At 45.5% G+C, this 20,534-nt stretch overlaps 1 protein-coding gene across 1 annotated transcript; it reads left to right on the top strand.

Moving 5' to 3' along the window:
• The first annotated feature begins 6,138 nt into the window (after positions 1 to 6,138).
• LOC112645054 (myeloid cell surface antigen CD33-like) lies at positions 6,139 to 15,811 on the top strand. Its single transcript, XM_025424076.3, has 6 exons — positions 6,139 to 6,680; positions 6,858 to 7,136; positions 7,364 to 7,411; positions 8,715 to 8,811; positions 9,057 to 9,138; positions 15,067 to 15,811. Exons 1-6 carry the CDS (start codon positions 6,206 to 6,208, stop codon positions 15,220 to 15,222), a joined length of 1,137 nt encoding a protein of 378 aa, XP_025279861.1. The 5' UTR covers positions 6,139 to 6,205; the 3' UTR covers positions 15,223 to 15,811.
• Positions 15,812 to 20,534: the final 4,723 nt, after the last annotated feature.

Here is a 20,534-nt window from a genome sequence, read left to right as displayed (position 1 = left end):
AGTTTGCAGATAAACTATGCAGACTTAGCAGCTCATGACCATATTCTGTAACCAAGAGAATGAGGAGGTGACATTTAAGTAACAACTTGAAAGCAGTTGACACACCAGGTTCTGTATTTGCCTGAGAGACAACTATCCCAAGAAATGGAAAATGGGAAATAGTAAGTGACGTAGCTCTGAGGTGGGAGCAGTTCTGCTGTGCTGTGAACACAAGAGGTTGAAGTTGACTGCACAGGAGTGCAAGGTGGGGATGCTGGGACAATGGTGCTGACCCAAGGTGGTGCGGACTAAGGAAGGTGTGGAAACCCCGAGGAAGTGGTGACCTCATGGGGGTGGAGACACAGTGGTGGGAGTGCAAACCTCATAGATAGAGTGCAGATGTTCTCCTGGTGCAGACTATGTGAGCCGTGCAGAACATGCAAGAATCTGGAAGCCTTTGAGGAGAGCAGAGATATGATTGAACTTTCCTTTCAATAAGATCCCCAAGATTATTTTGCTCAGGACCAGCCAGAGTGGGTCCCAACAACAACACAGAGATGGAGAAGGGCATTGCTGGCTATTCCAGGCAGGAAGTGATGCTGACTCAAACCAGAGAGAGTGGAGACTTCTTTTTGGATATATTATGAAAATAAAATGAACAGGATTTTCTAATGGATGTGGCGGGTAGAAGGAAGGAGAGGAGCAAGAGTGATGCCCGGTGTCTTCCCTGAGCATCTGGCAGGGTGGAGTCAAGGACTTTAGAGATGCTCATTCTGAGAATGTCAGGGATGGAGCAGGCTGTGACTGTCTAGAGTCAAGAGAGGGGTCCAGGAGTTGTAAAATCCTAGCAGAGCTAGTGGAAGGAGATAATCGTTGGGGAGAAAAGGGGCTGAGGGCACACAGAGGAGGCACCTGGAGGCAGTTTGTCACTGGGTACCCAAGGATGACAGATCTGACAGGAGGGGCAGGAAGAGGGTGAGGAAGTGGTTGGAACAAGTTCAGGAGAGTCAGTGAGGAGAGATAGCAGAGGGGGCACAGACAACCCCCTGAGGACTTTGCTGCAAAAGAGGAGCAGAGCAAGGGTCTGGAGAAGGGTTATTCCTTGTCTTTCTCTGCACTCTCCCTGGAGGGGGCATCCCTGATTTCCTGCCTATATTAGCTTCCTGGGGTCACTGTGGCAAATCTCACACTCTTGGGGTCTTAAAACAAAAGAATTGTAATCTCTCACTGAGAGACCAGAAAGCTGAAGGAAACATGTTGTATTCCTCAGCCCTGCTAAGATCTCCCTTGGGACCATGTAACAAGAGGGAGGTGAATCAGAGGAAAGTACACAAATATATTTAATATGAGAGTCATGTGGCACAGGAGCCATCATAAGGAAATAAAGATCCGAATAAATGATTAAACGTGTGGGGTTATTTTGCTAGATTTGATGAAGAGTGGAAAGTTGGAGCCCCTCCTAGGGGTTCCTCAAAGTATTTGAGCATGGGTAGTAACTGGAGGGGCTTGATGTGACCTGTCTGCCCAATCTGTCTCTGTCCCTCCATCTTCAGACATGTGGTGCTCCTTCCTCTGGGTAGAGAGATGGAGGGGAGGATCACAAAGTCCTTCCTCCACTTGCCATTTCTCAAATCCCTTCAGCCTGAAAGGGTCACGATGCCAAGGTGACACATCTTGGGTGCCCTGTCCTGAACCCCAGAATCCAAAATCAGCGTAACTGCACAGAAAGCAAGAGTGGTTGAGCTCCACGCCCTCCAGAGGCTCCAGGAGAGAATCCTTCTGGTTTTTGCAGGTGATGGGGCTGCCACCATTCCTTAACCCATGATCTCACTGCTCCCCTCTCCATCTCTGTGGCCAAGTTGCCTCATGCTCTCTGTGTACAGGAAGTCACCCTCTGCTTCCCCTTTAGAAGGACACTGATAGATTTAGGATTCAATCCAGATAATCTAGGATGATCCCCACAGTCCAGATTCCTAACTTCCTCACAACTGCAAAGACTCTCTTTCTGGTAAGGTAACATCTACAGGATCCAGGGATTAAGACCTGGGTATGTTGGAGGTCATGATTCAGTCCACTGCACCACCCAAGTGATTTTTTCCACCCCTAAATGCCCCCATTTGGCCCCCAGACCTTCTTTACTCTGTTTTCCCACATCCTGATACAGTAGTGGGTCATCTCAGGTGTAACACATTTTGGGGCACAGGGACTTCTGTAAAAGCCACTATTTTTTTTTCTCCAGAAAAATATTGGGTTCTTTTTTTATTTCAGTCAATTCTCACAATGTTTTATAAAACATGATTTTATCATTCTTTTTTGGTACATGTAAGAAACTGAAGTTCTCAGTTGTTACAAAGTTTCCTCGCCAGGAAATGGCAGATGCAGTATTTGATCCTAGATTGGTCGGCCTCTGGAAGAGCACTGACCAAAGGAAATATAATGCAGCCAAGGTGTGAGTCACATATGTAATTTTAAAAAAAGAAAGAAACAAGTCCTATATACACACCTCCAACACACCTTAGTCAGTTACTGTGTAAAAGCCACTATTAATGGAGCTAAGAGAAAAGCGGCAGAAGAGGGAAAATAGTACATCCATCTATCAGACGAAAGAATTCCTTCTAGAATATATCAAGGACTCTTAAGGCAAAACATTAAGTGCACAAACAAAACCTAATTGTACAAAAAAATGGGACTCAACAACAAAAAACAAATGACCCTATTTTCAAATAGGCAAAGGATTTGAATAGCTACTTCTCAAAAAGTACACAAATGGCCACTAAGCACATGAACACAGGTTCAACATCTGGTATCAGCAAAATACAGAACAAGCACACAATGAGAAACCCCTCCACACTCATTGTAATGACTATCATAAAAAATAAAATGAAACAAAAAGCAGGAAACAACAAGTGTTGGTGAGGAAGCTGAGAAAGTAGAACTCCTGTGGTTTGCTCTTGAGATTGTAAATGGTGCGTTTGCTATGGAAATCAGTATGGTGGTTCTTCAAAAAATTTTAACCATAGAATTATGGTTAGCTACCATAATTATAAATACCATTACCAAATTAATTACCATAGAATTCAGATTTCACATTTGGCCATATACCCAAAGGATCAAAGGCAGGCACTTGAATAGATACTTCTACATCCATGTTCATTGCAGCATTTTTCATAAGAGCTAAAAGGTGGAAGCAACCCAAAGGTCTATCAACAGATGAACAGATAAACAAAAGCTGGTATGTTGAATCAATGGAATATTATGCCATCTTAAAAAGAAGGAAAGTTTGGAGGGCCCGGGTGGCTTAGCGGTTTAGCGCCGCCTTCAGCCCAGGGCATGATCCTGGAGACCCAGGATCGCGTCCCACATCGGGCTCCCTGCATGGAGCCTGCTTCTCCCTCTGCCTGTCTGTCTGTCTCTCTCTCTGTGGGTCTCTAATAAATAAATGAAATCTTTAAAAAAGTCAAATAAAATAAACTCTGAGGAAAAATCATTTGAAAAATAAAAAGAAGGAAAGTTTGACACATTCTAGTATGGGTTGAGGATATTATTCTAAGTGCAGTAAGCCAGTCACAAAAGGACAAATCCTGGATGATTCCATTTAACATTAAGTATCTAGAGTAGGCAAATTCATAGACACCAAAGATAGAATTATGATTGTCAAGGTCAGGGGATGGGTAGGGGACAGCAGGGAATGGAAGGTTACTAATTTAATAGGCATAAAATGTCAGATGGGGATGATGAGAAAAGTCATGGAGATGGATGGTGGTGATGGCTGCAGAGCAATGAGAATGCGCTCAATGCCACTGACCTGGACAATTGTAATGGTTAAGGGGTAAAGGTTTTTGCTATGCACATTTTGCTTAATAAAAACAAAGCAGCCAAAGATTTAATCAGCCACACTTCACCCAGGAAACAAAATGGAGGGCAAATGAGCACATGAAAACATCACCAACTTCACCAGTCCTTAGGAAATCCCAGATTAAAACCAGGGTGAGATATCAGTGCACACCTCTTAGAATGGTGAGAAAAACCAATCACAAAACAGAAAAATCCTCTTACTGTCAAATACTAAAGAGAATGTGGAGTAACCAGAACTCACTACACTCTGCTGGTGGAAACACCAAATGGTACAGCCACTGCGGAGGACACTTTGGCAGGTTTGTCCTGTTAAACATACACCAATGAGGGACCAAGCAACTGGATGCTTAGATATTTACCCAAGGGAAATCAAAACTCATTCCCACAGAAACCTGTATGTGAATATTGACACTTACTTTATTCATAGCCACCCCAAGCCTAGAAACTACCTCAATGGTCTCCTAGAGGTAAGTACATACAACATGAGAGTTCAGTGAAACAGTGAAGTACCAGTAGCAAGTACAGGATGGAGTAATTGGCAGACACCCAACAACATGGAGGACCCTCAAATGCTTTACGTCCACTGAATGAAGCCAGACTTTGAGGCTACTTTTGGTGCTATTCCGTTTCTGTGACATTCTGGAAATAACAAAACAATAGGGATGGACAACAGACCAGCATTTTTGCAAGTTTATGGGTGGAGGGAGGATTTGGCCACCAAATGACAAAAGGAAAGAACGTTTTGGGGAATGGCATGCTTCAGTCTCTTGACTCTGCTTATGGTTACATAATTTGATACATCCATCAACCTTGACAGAATTGTAGGAGATAACAAGTGAATCTCACTAAGTCTAAGTTAGAATAAATTAAGAAATAAAGAACACATCTAGAAACTACTACAATTCTGCAAGAATTGGTTTAAAAATTTTTTTAAGATTTTATTTGTGTATTCATGAGAGGCAGAGACATAGGCAGAGGGAGTAGCAGGCTCCCTGCAGGGAGCTGATGCAGGACTCAGTTCCAGGACCTGGGGATCACGACCTGAGCTGAAGTCAGGCACTCAACCATTGAGCCACCCTCTATGGTGCCCTTCTATGTTAATACTTTTCAAGGAACATTTACTTAAATATTACTGTGTTTGGAAGATTTTACGAATGTATGATGGCAAAGGCTATTATATATTTATATTGTAAAAAGAGGCATCAACGATTTCCCAGCTGTGTACTCCACAGAGTGAGATGGGCAAGCATGTCAGCAGAACCTACAGTTTTAATTGCAGCTGTATAACCACTCCACTCATATTTTCTGCAAAAATATGTGTTTTGAGCCACATTTGACCTTGAGAAGCTTATTTTTTACATGACAGGAACTGTTAATTGTCTGATGAGGAACTAAAGAAATTGCTTCAGCCCACACTCCATTGTACAGACAGAGATTCCAATGGCTCATAAACATGTTTTCTCCCTTTTGTTTTACATGGAACTATGTAGTTTTTTCAGTTCTCCTTTTGTTTTTTTTTTGTTTTTTTTTTTTTCAGTTCTCCTTTTGGAGATCCAGTGACACTTTAGAAATCAGCATAATAGAAGTAAAAAAATGGTCCTATCCTTGTATATAAGAAAATATCCAGGAGACCAGGAGACACATTGCAAAGTCACAGGTGTCTGCAGCTGTGAACCTGATAGGGACAAAATGAAAGTATAGTGTATCTATGAAGGAAGTGGTACCCTTGGTTGGGACCACGTCATGGAATGAACTGGGTCAGGCCCAACTGTCTTATCTCCAGGTGCCCCAACACAGATATTAACTAGGTATTTGGAGAATGGATGAATGAATGAATGAATGAATGAACGAGTGGCTCCTGCTTTCTCTTCATCCAGGACCCCATCTTTCCTTCTGCTCCAGACACTCACATAGACCTAAGAATCCTCCACCTTGCAGGACTGATCACCTGAGGATCTAGATGAGCCTGTGACTCCAGGTTTAGCCAGGAATTGACTAGCTCCCTGTTAGAGACAATACTGCTCAATCACCTCAGGTGGGAGGACCTGAGGAGACTCACTGTGTCCCATGCCTCATGTGTCCTCAGAGAACCTGGACCAGACTCTGGTGCCACAAACAAGTGCCAGGATGGGGGCAGTGAGGGTCCACTGAGAATCTCTTCTCCCTTGGGGGGGGGTCTCCTTTGTTCTTGTCCAGGAGTGTGGCTGATTCTGTGCAGGGAGGGGGTGAGCTCTGGGGCTGCAGTTCCATTTCTGTGAACTACGAGGCCTCATGCTCCTCCCCAGCTTCTCATGGGTCCTTCCCAGCACCAATCCTACTGGCTTTCACTTCTCCTTCACCCACAGGAAGCCTACATACCCTCTTGTCTAGGATGCTGCTCCTGCTGCTGCCCATACTGTGGGCAGTTGAATGGGCCCAGGGGAAGGTGAAGTTGGGAGCCTCTGCCGACGCTGGAGTCCCAAGATCCTTGGCTCAAGATCCGATATACTGGCTACAAATACAGGAGTCCCTGACGGTGCAGGAGGGCCTGTGCATCTCTGTGCCCTGCTACTTCTCCTACCCCATGGAATACTGGATCAAGACTTACTCTGCTTTGGGCTACTGGTTCCGGAATGGGACCAATGTACATTGGGGTGCTCCAGTGGCCACAAACAACCCAGATCGAAAAGTACAAGAGGAGACCCAGGGCCAATTCTTCCTACTTGGGGACCCTCAGGCCAACAACTGCTCCCTGGAGATCAGAGATGCACAAAGAAGGGACTCAGGGACATACTTCTTTAGGGTGGAGAGAGGGCCTTATTTGAAATATAGTTACCTACAGAACCAGCTCTCCGTGCATGTGACAGGTAAGGAGAAGACTCTAAATGACACCATAGGGGTAGGACAGGGCTCCAGGACTCCCTGGGTGGGTTGGGAGATGCATCTGGGACTCACAGGCAGGGGCTGCACCAAGCTGGGGCTTCTCTCAGGGGCAGACCTCAGATCACTCCTACTGATCCCCATGTCTCCCCATCTCCTCACAGCCCTGACCCATACACCTGACATCCTCATACCAGGGACCCTGGAATCTGGCCACCCCAGGAACCTGACCTGCTCTGTGCCCTGGGCTTGTGAGCAGGGCATACCCCCCATCTTCTCCTGGATGTCAGCTGCCCTTACCTCCCTGGGCCCCAGGACCCACCTCTCCTCGGTGCTCACCCTCACCCCCAGGCCCCAAGACCACGGCACCAACCTCACCTGTCAGGTGCAGTTCCCTGCAGTTGGTGTAATGGTGGAAAGGACCATCCAACTCAATGTCACCTGTGAGTACAGAGCTAGGACCACCTGGGTGCCTAAGGGATGAGGGGAGGGAAAGCCAGCCTTAAGATGCCTGGCGCTTTAGTCCTAGAGGTCTGGTGGAGTGTGGGACCTAGAAAGACACAAACCCTGTCCCTTCTGTGTTTCTGTGGTTTCTGGGGTGGGGGGATGCCCATATGTATCTGATATTACCCCACCAGACTGAAGAAGGAAATCCCCTCTTTGATCCTAGGTACCACACAGAACCCAACAAATGGTGTCTGCCTGGAACACAGCACAGGTAGGAAGGAGCCTCATGTCCATGGGGTATTGACTGGCCAGGGTCTCTGTCAACTTAAGTCAGAGTGGGACTTTAGACTCCATGGATGAGGGTGTGTTGGTGTGCTGTGGTTAGACATGAGAAGCCCTCTCAGCCCTCTTCTCCCATAACCTCGCACTTTGGTCTTGCCCAAGTGACCTGCAGTTTTCTCTCCACTATCTTGAATATGCTTTTCATCAACCTCTGGTCCCTGAAGGCCTTGGAGCATTTTCAGTAGACTGTACTCTTGGAGGGGAGTTTTGGGTTCATAGCAAAACTAAGCTGAAGGTAGAGATTTTTCCCCAAATGCCCTGCTTTAAGTGCATTACATCTCTACTATAAACATCCCCCACCAGAGGGTAGCTTTGTTACAATAAAATCTACATGGACGTCCTTTATCACCATCAGTCCATCCTTGACATTAGGGTTCATTCTTGGTATTATACATTCCATGAACTGGACAATGTATAATCACATGTAACCATCTAGTGTTACTGTGTGGAGTAATTTTGCTGCCCCAAAATGTCTCTGATCATTTTTTGACTGTCAATCCTCGGGCCTCACCTTGCCTTCTCTCTGAGCTTAGCCTTACCCCCATTGTTCTATCTCATTGATAATGATATCTGGCCCTCACCTGGATAGTGAGCCCCATTAGGACTCTTTCAGTGCATGCCAAATGGTTGACAGGTGATGCCCATGGACACATCCTTCACCTCGGGTGTGGGATGCATGGCCAGGCAGGGCCAGGAGAGCTGAGGGTCTGAGAACTCCCCTGCTTCTACCTGCCTCTGGAAGTGCAAAAGACCACATTTGACTCTGAGTGATAGGGCCAGTGGAGGCCAGGAGATTCAGACACCCTCCCTGGAAGGAAGGAGTGACTTCCACATCCCACAGAGCTCTGTACATCTCTCTCTCTCTCTCTTTCTCTCTCTCTCTCTCTCTTTCTCTCTCTCATTCTGGAATGCCAAGAGGGCTGAGAGCCTCATGGTCCCACTGCAGCCAGGTCTGGGATCTGCTGCAGAGAGACTCTGTATGAGGAAGAACCAGGATCCTAGAAGAGATGGTGTTTGCTAGACAGGAGTTCAGGGGCCAGATGGTATGGATAGAAGGTTTCACATAGACCATGTCCTTCTGGTGGAGGCTGAGGTCCCACAATGGGTAGAAGACCCTCAGGGCTGAACCCTGGACAGGAGTGAAAGGGTATCCCTCTCTGTGGAGCTGCAGAGGAGGCAATTTATGTCTGCACATCAAGATTGGAGTTCAGTCCAATTGTCTCTGTCTACAGGGAAACCAGGGACCAGGTCAGGAGTGACTGTAGGCGCCATTGGGGGAGCTGGTGTCACCATGCTGCTCACTCTCTGCCTCTGCCTTATCTTCTTTCGGTGAGCTGGGTAGGTGTGGGAGAGACGGGAAGAAGTGGGACCTGCAGGAGTTGTGATGTCTTGGAGCAAGGGTGAAGGGTGCCAAGTACAGGTGTGTTCTCAGCCCTGGTCCCAGTGGTCCAGGAGCAAGGGGATCTTGTTACAAAGTCTTGATATGAAGGCTCCTGGGCTCACCCCAGCCTCAACTTGCCTCAAAAGAATGACCCTATGTCAGAGACCCTTGTGTCTCCCGTGTCTCCCGTCAGAGTGAAGACCTGCAGGAAGACAGCATCCCGGACAGCAGTGGGCATGGACAATATCCACCCAGTTGTGGAGCCAGCTCCCTTGGTGAGTGATGTGGGCATCCTGGCATGCATCTCCCAGGGTGGCCCACAGCCATGCTCCATTCACTATGTCCAGAAATGAGCTCATCATCTTCCTGCTTGTTTGAAAATGGAGGTTTTATTATTCAGGTATCTGAGACCAGCAGATCAGGACGTGACTGCAACCGCAAAGGCACTCTGTGGCTCACAGTTCCTGGGAGGAGAGGCACATCACCCCACACAGGACCACATGGGGCAGTGCTAGGGTGGGTCAGGAGGCAGAGGAAGCAAAGGGAGACATGGTTAGGGTGCTCACTTCGGCAGCACACATACTAAAATTGGGAGACATGAGTAGGGCCCTTTATTGTGGTTTCCACAGGAAAGGCACACTGAGACAGGGTAGATAGATTTAGGATTGGCTGTTTTGAATAATTTCAGCAGGCTCTAGGGTGTTGGGGCTGTCCCTGGCTGTTTGGTACTTGGCTCTGAGGTGCTTAGGCAGAGGAATAGTGGCCCAGGAAGTAAGTTGGGGTGTGAGCTTTAGATGAGTTGATTTGCATGTGAAAGGCATTCTTGCAGGAAAATCCTTCATCATCTCTAGAGATTGGCTAGTCCTAGCAGGGTTAGCAAGGCCTCAGATGCCAAAGCATCAGAAACATGTGGTTAACACACTCCTAAACACATTCTTCCTGCTGGTTGTCCACCTCCCTGATGGCGCATGTCCTGGAGACCCCGCCACAGACCAATCCCAGTCCTCAACTAGCCTTGCACTTCTTGCATCAATATGCTACTGAGCATGTCTGAGCTTCTGCTCAGTACAGCATAATGCAACCACTCCCTTTGAGCTGAGCTCCCCTCTTAGTCTTTATCCTGCTGGAGCTCTCCCGCCTCTCCTCCCTGGCATACTAGCATCACCTCCATGAAGATCCTTGTCCCATATGCCAAAGTCTGAAAAGCAATGCTTCTCCCCACAGCCGAAAGCTACCCGGGGGGCCAAAACAACTTGGTCTGACATTTGGGGCAGGAAACCCAAAGTTACTGTTTCACTCCCCCAACACCAGCTTGCTCACTCACCTCCAGCAGAGTGAAGTTTTTTGCATCTCAGAATCATTGTTGGGCTGTGCCTTCCTCATGGGTCTGTGTCAACCTGCATTACTCTTGTTCATCTCCAAGCTCTGACCTCATTTATTTATTTAAAACTCCAACTAAAGGGGCACCTGGGTGGTTCAGTCAGTTAAGCACTCCACTCTTGATTTTGGCTTGGGCCTTAATCTCAGGGTTGTGAGTTCAAGCCCCACGTCGAGTTCCACATGGGGTGTGGAGCCTACTTAAAAGCGTAATAATAAATAAGACTCTTATAAGGTGGACACCACTGAGATTTCTGAGCACATGATCTGTGATCACCATGCATTCATTAATTCCTTTTGCAAATATTTCCCACTTGTCGATTGTTCTGGATGCTTGGGTAATATCTGTGTTCTTAACAAATACATATGTTACAAATATAAAATGTCCCTGCTGTCAAGGACTTAGATTTATTGCGGGGAGGTGGGGGCAGAGGCAGAAGGAGGGATGAAAACAGTGACAGATAAGTAGCAAAAATATGCAAGAAATTGACAGGAAATGGTGCTGCTTTGGAGAGGAATTAGATCAAAGAATGGGGGAGGACAGTCCTGGGGCTGGAGTCTGAGAAAACACCTGCCAGAAGTGAAGGAGTTCAGTGTGATCACAGAGAGAATCACTAAGGCTCTATCTAAGCAAAGTTTGGGGATTCTGAGGATGGGCATGATTGATGTGTGGGAGAAGCAGCAAGTTGGACAGTGTGCCTAAAGCAGATCTGTGTGGGCGTGGGCAGTGAGTAATAGTGGGTGGGAAATGGAGATGGAGAGGCATGGGGGCTGCAGTTCACCATAATTACCTATGTATTTTTAGAAGAGTGACAATGTAAAGGAAAACCACATAGAACTACAATTTCTGACCCTTTTGGTCACTAAATATGTGTGTAGTTTTCCCTACGCCAAATAATTCTCTCTGACACCAGGTGGATGTTCCCCAATTCAACTCAGTTCTGGCATGATCTACCTGGAGCTGGCATCGGATCCCACAGGTGAGGGAGGGCTCAGCCCCACGAGGCTGCCCCACCCTACTTCAGATGCCAGTCATAAGTTTAGGTTGTCACTTGTGCTTCTGACCAACTGGCTATAGATTAGAGGTTCCCACAACCCCCATCCTCAGTTTAATTAATTTGTCGCAGTGGCCCACAGAACTCAGGAAAGCAGTTTGCTTACTGCATACCACTCTATTATAAAAGGATATAATGAGAGATACAGATCAACATCCAGATGGAAGAGATGCATCCCTTTTCCCATGTGCCACCCTCCAAGCACCTCCATGTGTTCACCAACCCAGAAGCTCCCTAACTGCACCCCCCACCATGCTGTTGGGACTTGTATGCATGCCTCCCCATATAGACACAATAAATCATTACCTCCATTTTCAGCTCCTCTCCCCTTCCTGGAGGATGAGGACATGGAGTTGAAATTTCCAAGCTTCTAACCACGGCCTGTTCTTTCTGTGACCAGCCCCCATCCAGGAGCCAACCAAGGTTTACATCATTAGAACAAAAGATACTGCTGTCTTCCAGGAAATTCTAAGGGATTTAGGAGCTCTGTGTCAGGAACCAGGGTCAAAAACCAAACATTAGAACAGAAGATGCTTCTAGCACTCTTGTCACTTAGGAAATTATAAGGATTTTAGGATATCTGTGCAGCAATGTGTGTGTGTGTGTGTGTATATATATATATATATATATATATATATATATATACACACATTCTATTATTTCACAGATGTGAATTGATGCTCTATTTTTTTAAGTAGGCTCCACGCCTAATGTGGGGCCTGAACTAATGACCCTGAGAGCAAGAGTTGTGTGATCTATTGACTGAGCCAGCCAGGTACCCCAAACTGATGCTCATTTTAATGGGATCACTCTGGCTGCTGTGCTGAGAATGCCAATAGGAGGCTAGGGCAAAAAAGAGGAGACCGGATAAGGAAGACACTCAAATAATCCAGGCAAGAGATGATGCAGACTGTATTAGTTTGCTAGGGCTCCCATAATAAGATACCATAGAATGCATGGCTTAGACTACAGAAACCTATTTTCAGAAACAATTGTGAAGGCTGGAAGTCCAAAGGTAAGATGCCAGCAAGGTAAGCTTCTTTTGAAAACTCTCTCCTTGGCTTGCAGATGGCTGCCTTCTCTCTGTGACCTCCTTTGGCTTCTTCCTTGTGTACAAACATCTCCAGTGTCTGTTCTTCTTACAAGGACATAAGTCATTTTGGGCCCTACCTTAATGTCCTTGTTTAAACTTAATTATATGTTTATTTTTTTAAGATTTATTTATTTATTCATGAGATACACAGGGAGAGAGGCAGAGACGTAGAGAGAGGGAGAAGCAGGCTCTTCACAGGAGCTGGATGTGGGACTTGATCCCGGATCCCAGAATCACAATCTGAGCTGAAGGCAATCACCCAACTGCTGAGCCACCCAGGCATCCCTAATTATCTCTTTATTTTTTGAAAAAGAATTTATTTACTTATTCATGAGAGACACAGGGAGAGAGGCAGAGACATAGGCAGAGGGAGGAGGCTCCCTGCAGGAAGCCTGATGTGGAACTTGATCCCAGGACCCCAGGATCACCATCTGAGCCAAAGGCACATGCTCAACCACTGAGCCACCCAGATACCCATTAATTACCTCTTTAAAGGCCCCATATCCAAATATGGTCACAATAGGTGTTAGAACTTGAACAAATAAATTCAACACATGGGCACAATTCAGTCCATAAGACAGACTAAGTCCAGGGTAACAGTGGTAAATCAGGATTTGCTAATGGAGTGATAGAGTACATGTGGGAGATGAGCAAAGACAGTTCACTGCCCCTACCTAGTGGGTAGATAGATTGTAATAGATGCCAAAGATGAATCTGTAGATGCCAGAGATATCCACAGATGTCCATAAATGTTCATAGATACCAAAGACAACTCCATCATGGTTGCCCTGAGCAATAGAAATAACTGAATCAGCAATTCCTGAAATTGCCAACTCTGTAGGAGTATGTTTGCAAGAGAGGGGGAGTCAAACTTTATTTTGGTCACTATCAGCTTAAGGTGCCTCTGACAAGTCCGAGTGAAGAAGACAAGTAGATGACAAGAGTCTGGAACTCAGGACAGGTGTCCAGGTAGGAGGCAAAGATTTTGGGGTGCATCCACATCGAGGTCCTACGGTAGATGAAGCCATAAAAAAGAGGAGGGTACTACAGACAGAGCCCTGTGAGTGCCAGGGATACAAGGTAGAGACAACAAGAAAAAACACTGAGAAAAAAGAAATGACCAAGAGAGGGTGGGTCCTGGTAGCCAAAGGGAGATGAAGCTTCGGGGAGAAGAGAATGCATGTTTGTCTCAAATGCTAGTAAGATCCAGTAAGATAAATTCTTAGAAATGAATCTCAAATTTAGCAAATGGTGTCACAGCTGATCTTGACAAAAGCAGATCTGCTTGCCTGGTAAAGGAAGTTATCTTAATTGGAGTAAGTTCAAGAGAAAATAGGAGGATGGGAAGTGGAAACACTCTTGAAAAATGTTGCCATAAATCTAGAGAAATTAGTCTGCAGCAGGAAGTAGCCATACTTCTGAATTCCTTGGAACTTCCTATGTGATAGGAGCATCTTTTATACCAGCAAGATGAGGTTGGTCACCAGAAAGACCACTCCATGATTAGAAGCTTGGCATTTTCATCACTGCTCCCTGCCCCTCATTCTCCAGAGAGGGGAGAGAGGCTGGAAATGAAATTAGTAATTGATCATGCATACATGATGAAGTCTCCATTAAACTCCCAAAGTATGGAGTTCGAGGAACTTCCAAGTTGGTGAACACCTAGTGATCCCTGAAGTGCTCTTTGGAGAGAGTGTGGAAGCTCCTGCCACCTCCCCCCATCTCCCCTTATGCATCTCTTCCATTTGAATGTTCATCTGTGCTGTGTCTTTTATCACATCGGTTTATAAAAGCTAGTAAACAGTAAGTAAACTGCTTTCCTGAGTTCTGTGAGCCACTCTAGCAAATTAATGGAACTTGAGGTGGGGCTCGTGGCAACCACTAATTTATAGCCAGTTGGTCAGAAGTGCAGGTGACAACCTGGACTTCCAACTGGCAGGGGAAGTGGGAGTGGGGCAGCTGTGCAAGTCTGAGCCCTTAATCTGTGGGATCTGGCATTATCTCTGGGTAAAGAGTGTCAGAATGGAGTTGAACTATGGGCCACCCAGCTGGTGTTGGAGAATTGCTTGGTAACAGAGGTGTTGTAAATATGGTAGCAGTGTGAGAATAAAGACACACCCAGAAGAAAAGTGAGCTTTTCATAAACATCTTCCTATGTGTTCTGTGCCAGAGAGACTGGAGTTGGGTTCGTGATCAGCAAATGTGTGGCTTTGGGGAGTACCTAACCTCTCTGAGAATAAGTTTCTCTCTCTGTAAAATTATAGTATTTTCCAGGCAGCCTGCGTGGCTCAGCGGTTTAGCGCCGCCTTCCGCCTAGGGCCTGATCCTGGAGATCTGGGATCGAGTCCCACGTCAGGCTCCCTGCCTGGAGCCTGCTTCTCCCTCTGCCTGTGTCTCTGCCTCTCTCTCTCTCTCTCTCCTCTCTGTCTCTCATGAATAAATAAAATCTTTAAAATAATAATAATAGTATTTTCCACATAAGTTTGAGTGAGTGTTCCGTAAAATTTGAAAGCAATTAATAGTGCTATATTTATAGATACGGAATGTTTGATAAAGAATGGAAGAATGAACAACGTCCTGTCAGAATGAAATTCACTTCGCAGACCCTCAATGCCTTCTCCTCACCCTACCCCACACCCCACCACCCTGCTCTAACTCCTTCTTCGCTCTCCACATAGGATTACCAGGAGTCAGACCTCCCTGATGACCCCACAAGCTCTGCAGAGGTACCCTCCACCTCGGAGATGGAGCAGGAGCTGTATTATGCCTCCATCAGCTTTCACAGGAGGACGGAGAGCACCTGTGCAGAATACTCAGAGATCAGGACCCAATGAGGAACCACAAGGAGCATCAGTCTCAGAGGAAGCGTCCATATCCTCCAGGAAGGGGGATCCAAACCCGATTTTTAGAAGAGTTAACATCCCCATAGGCAACGGGCTTACAAACTCCTGAATATGAGTTTCCTGCTATATGAAACTAACTAAGGCTTTGTAATCAGAGAGGCCTGGGATGGAATCCATGCTCTCTAATTTATCAGCAGGGTGACTTCATACAAGCCACCTTACCCCTCCGTGTCTCGGTTTCCTGCTTTGCGAAATGGTTGTAAGAAGTCCCATCTCACAGGGTTGCCATGAGGATTAAAAAGAAGTGCATATGGAAAACACTCAACAGAGAGAGGTCTTGCTGCATTGTGATAGTTTGGTGCATACTGGTTCCTTGCCCCTTGAACAGAAAGGTGTTGGTGACATTTCACCTAGGGGCTGGGTATGTTCTGCCCAGGACATCAGAAACGTGTCAGTCTCACTTTCAAAACCCTCCCATGTGGTAGTCATTTTGCAATGTATCAAATCATTACATTGTGTAACTTAAACTTACACAATGCTACATGTCAATTATACCCCAATAAAGTTGGAAAAAACTATAGATGCAGATGTATTACTTAATGATAAATATTAGTGAATATTTATCAGAAAAAGGAAATCCTTCCATGGGTCCCTTCCTTGACTTGGTCTCCAGCATCATCCCTCTCCTCTCCTGAATCTTCCCTTTCATTCCTGCCTGCCTCCTACTAGTTTTATTAGAGGCAAAATCACATATTAACATTTAGAGAATTTCCTAAAATTCAGGGTTAGCCACACTTAAAAAACCTCTCCATCTCCTCAGCCCCAGAGACTAATTTACAAGCTTCTAATCTGACATTCCAGGTCAAGGGTCAGGATTTTTTTTTTTTTTTTGTAGAGGGTTAGATAGCAAATATTTTAGGCTTTGCAAGCTGTAAACATTCTGTAGCAACTATTCAACTCTGTGTTTGCAGTGCAAATGCAGTCACAGACAAATGAGTTAATGTGGCTGTGTTCCAACAAAATTTAATTTACAAAAGCAGGTAGTCCACTGGCTATAGTTCTCTGACCTCTATTCCAGGTTGTTTTCAATCTCACCCAGTCTACATCCTCATCCCCATATCCTAAACCATCAATCCCTCATGTCATTCTCTAAATGACAATCTTCAGGCATTCACATCCCTCCTCCAGGAAGACCCATCACTGGGTCATCATCCATCTGGCACCTGTGTATCCTTCAAAATAAACTGAAAAATAGATGTCAGGGTTGAGATGGTTGGTGAAGGCAACCAAGAATTTGTAATCTTCCTCCTAAAAAACCTAATAGTTTACTTAAAATAAAAATCAGTAAATTAAAAACAGCCTCAAATCCACCAGTAGCATGAAAACCATGACAGGGACAAAGCATAATGCCATAAGACCATTAAGTGACTCCTAAAAACAAATAGGAGATTCTGGTGCGGTGTAAAAAAATGGCTGGGACCTAACTCTCCCTGCCTTACATCCAAAAGGGACAGCCGTCAGCCTTCTGCTTATAATAATGTCAGGCTTGGTGACATGAGCCAACCATCTGTTGAAAACATTGAAAGTTAGTGAAACTTCCAATCGAGACAAGTTGTCATCAACCCATTGTTCCCTGCTGTCCCCTAGAAACCCTGTAAGTGGTTCAAGAAATAAAGGAGAATTATGGAATGTGGTAAGAAGATGAGTTGGTTTAGGACCCCCAGACTAGGGGACCAATACAGAGACAGAGCATCTCAGTCCCCTCATCCAACAGAAGAGAGACACTCAGACCCATTGTTTCCCAAATCCTGATTGAGAAACAAAAAGCAGCCAGGTAGACTCATTTCTCTCCTGGATGGAAGAGGAGTCCTTCTGACAATCAGGCAGGCACATCACTACCAGGAAGGGAAATTAACTGGAGCCAGAAATATGTGTCCAGGAAACACTTACCTTCTCCACCAGGCTTGAGATACCTTCTCCTGCCCACAGACACTGGAGCAGGTAGGCAGAAAGGAAGAAAGGGGGGATCCAGGCATATTGTCTAATACGATTGACCCTAAGTTCTCTCCTTTGTCAAATGTGAAGACTAGCCTCCTCACTTTCAGGGGTGTGTGTGTGTGTGTGTGTGTGTGTGTGTGTGATGAAGTAATCTATTTTTTTAAGATTTATTTATTTATTCATTCAGAGAGAGAGAGAGAGAGGCAGAGACACAGGCAGAGGGAGAAGCAGGCTCCATGCAGGAAGCCCAACGTGGGACTCGATCCCGGGTCTCCAGGATCACACCCTGGGCTGCAGGCGGTGTAAACAGCTGCGCCACCGGGGCTGCCCTGAAGCAATCTATTTAAAGAAGCAGTACAAGAGGCCAGTAAGCAGAGGGCCTTAGCAAGAAGCTCAGTCAGATGAGGCAGATAGAAGTCATCCACAGGAGGAACAATGCTGAGAGTGAACAGGAGAAGTGGCAGATGGAGCAGAGAGAGGAGGCCAGTACTACCCACTCCTGTCTACTTCCCTGGCTCCATCCATCCTCACCCCTTTGCCCTCCTGGCCCCAAACCAAGACATAAGCATCTGGGTTATGTCCTTCTGCTGAGCTGGGAGGTACCTGAGCTCAAAGCATGACCCTGTTTCAGCACCACAGACAGCACCAGGTCCCCTGCCTGGAACTCTCCAGGGGTCTGAGAGACTCCCCTGGGTCTCCTGGTGGATGGAGAGCCCCCCGCCCCCCGGGTGCCTCCTGGTGTGTGAAGTGCACAGGACCCTACGGAAGGATCTGGTGACATCCTAAGTCAATGATGCTGGCCAGGGGTGTCTGGGACCTTGCAGGGTGTGCTTCCCTCCTAAGACTAGGGCTCTTTGCCCCCAGAAGGTGTTAACCAGGAATTGGGTGCTGTCCCGAGATGAGGTTTAGGCAAGGGTGTCCCCAGTAATTAGATGAAATAACAAAGCCAGTCTTGGGGCATTGTTGGCAAGAAAGTAGTAGTCACTCAAAGAGGCAGACCTTTGTATGACCTAAGAGAGAAATAAGGTTTCCATTTAATTTTGTAACTGTCTTCCTACCAAGCCTGGGTAACTTCCAGATGCTTTTTTTCTTTCTCTGTTTGAACTGATTTTCACTCTTTCAGTCTGGGATGAGTTTTTCCTCTTCCCATGTTTTCTCACATTTCTGTCTGGAGCCTTCTAGTCCCTCGATAGATGGTCTCAACCATTCCAAGTTTCCAACCTATGCTGGGAATTCTTGCAGTGAATAGCCAAGGCTGTCTTGAGCCCCAGAGTTGGGAAGTGCACAAAGTCTGGGTGCTGTTGATAGGGCTATAAGCAGGAAATTCATGCCTGTCCAACATTCCTCCATTTCTGTTTCTCCTTTTCAGACCCTCAATCTGCTCAAGAGTGCTACATGGGGGTTAGCCATGGAAGCCAGACCCCTCCCTTATGGTCCCTCCAGGGTCTACCACACCAGGTGATCAGAATCCTCCCCAGGCCAGCCCTTATCTGAGTCCTCCAAACATCAGAACAGGGTTCACCATTGGTCATCCCCAGAGCCAGCATTCTACAGGACACTGACCTCACTCCACTTTTCACTGGCAGGGTTAGAGACCTCTAGAAAAGGAAGAATAAGAAAAACTATAGCTGCTTTATGTCTTAGGATAGAGGAAAGTCCTGGACATGGGAGCCCCAATGGAGGGGCCAGGCATGGAAGCACTGTGTTCATTGTCTCCCAAACATCTCTTCCCACACCTAACCCTCCTCCACACAATAGGGAAGCACTTGGCTGATTTTGCCTTGCCCCTACACAAAAGAACAAACTTTTGTTCACCTGTCACTTCTGGTCTCCCAAATTATTTCCTACAGTTGTGAGTAGATGCAAGGAAAGGAAAGTCATCTATATGTTCTTTTCTTTTCTTTCTTTTTAAAAAAAGATTTTATTATTTATTTATTTATTTAAGAGAGAGAGAGAGACAGAGGGGGAGAGAGAGAGAGAGAGAGAGAGAGAGAGAGAACAAAGAGGAATATGCGGCAGAGAGAGAGGGAGAAGCAGACTCTGATGAGCAGGGAGCCTGACACAGGGCTCAATTCTAGGACCTGAGATCATGACCTGAGCTGAAGGCAGATGCTTCACTGACTGAGCCACCCAGGTATCACACAATTTTCTTTACCAAAATTAAAGCAATACTTTATGCAAGATTCTGCTACTTGTGTGTTTACCTTTATGTAAATACTGCCATTGACACATATTTAGCCCCTACTATGAAATTTATCATTACTGTGAGCAAAGCGAGTCTACACTGTTGTGAAAAATGCACATTATTGCCTCCAAGGACTTACTTTCTATCTTGGGAACATGAATATACAATCAAGGAAATTCATCTCACCTGTTTTCGACCCACTCCCAATCTACTTTCCACAGAGACCCAGAGAGAATTCTAAAAACCCAAGTGTCATTTTCAGCTTCTAACCCTCCATTGGCTTCCAGTTGCCCAAGTGGGAATAACAAAATCCTTTAAGATGAGCTCAGGCTGTTACATGGTCCATCTTATTTGGCTCAGTGGGCAGGGACAGGTTTCTAATGCCTAGAATACACCAAAAGCTGAAAGCCAGCACAGACACATAGGTGCCAATGAATTTGTTTATTTATTCTATCAAAGGATGAGCTTTTCAAAGGCAACATCATGACATTCATATAGATACGAAATAAACATTTGTTACAGTTTTTTTTATTGTGGCAAAAAACCCACATACCATCAATTCTATCCTCTTAACAAATTTTTAAGTGTACACTAGTGTTAACTATAGTCACTATGTCCTACAGCAGATCTCTAGAACTTTTTCATCTTGCATGACTGAAACTTTATAACCATTGTACAGCAACTCTCCATTTTATTTAACTCATTATAAATGAGGGAACCAGGCAGAAATTAATGGTGCACAAATTTATATGGAATAAGGGAATATTGAAATGAATTTGTGAATGCATAGTAAAAGTGGCTTGGTGAGGGGGTTCAAGTTCCCCCCACCCCAAGTGGACAGAATGGATATGTATGTCTATGGACAAGATCTATTTGCATTGCTATTAGTTATCCGTTAAAATTATACCGTTTAAAATAGTTCAAAGGTAATAAAATGCTAGAATCAGATCACCCCAGAAGTGTATGCTCTAAAGAATACATATTTTCCTTCGGAGACTGACAGAAATCTTATTTTGCTTATTCTAAATATCCCTACAATTTTTTAAATTTAATTAATTAATATATTTATTTATTCATATGGGAGAGAGAGAGAGAGAGAGAGAGAGAGAGAGAGACAGGA

This window comes from Canis lupus, chromosome 1, assembly GCF_003254725.2.
Source record: "Canis lupus dingo isolate Sandy chromosome 1, ASM325472v2, whole genome shotgun sequence".
Taxonomy (NCBI): Eukaryota; Metazoa; Chordata; class Mammalia; order Carnivora; family Canidae; genus Canis; species Canis lupus.
Note: the sequence above shows the minus strand (reverse complement) of the source record. Positions and strands in the feature narration are given on the sequence as shown.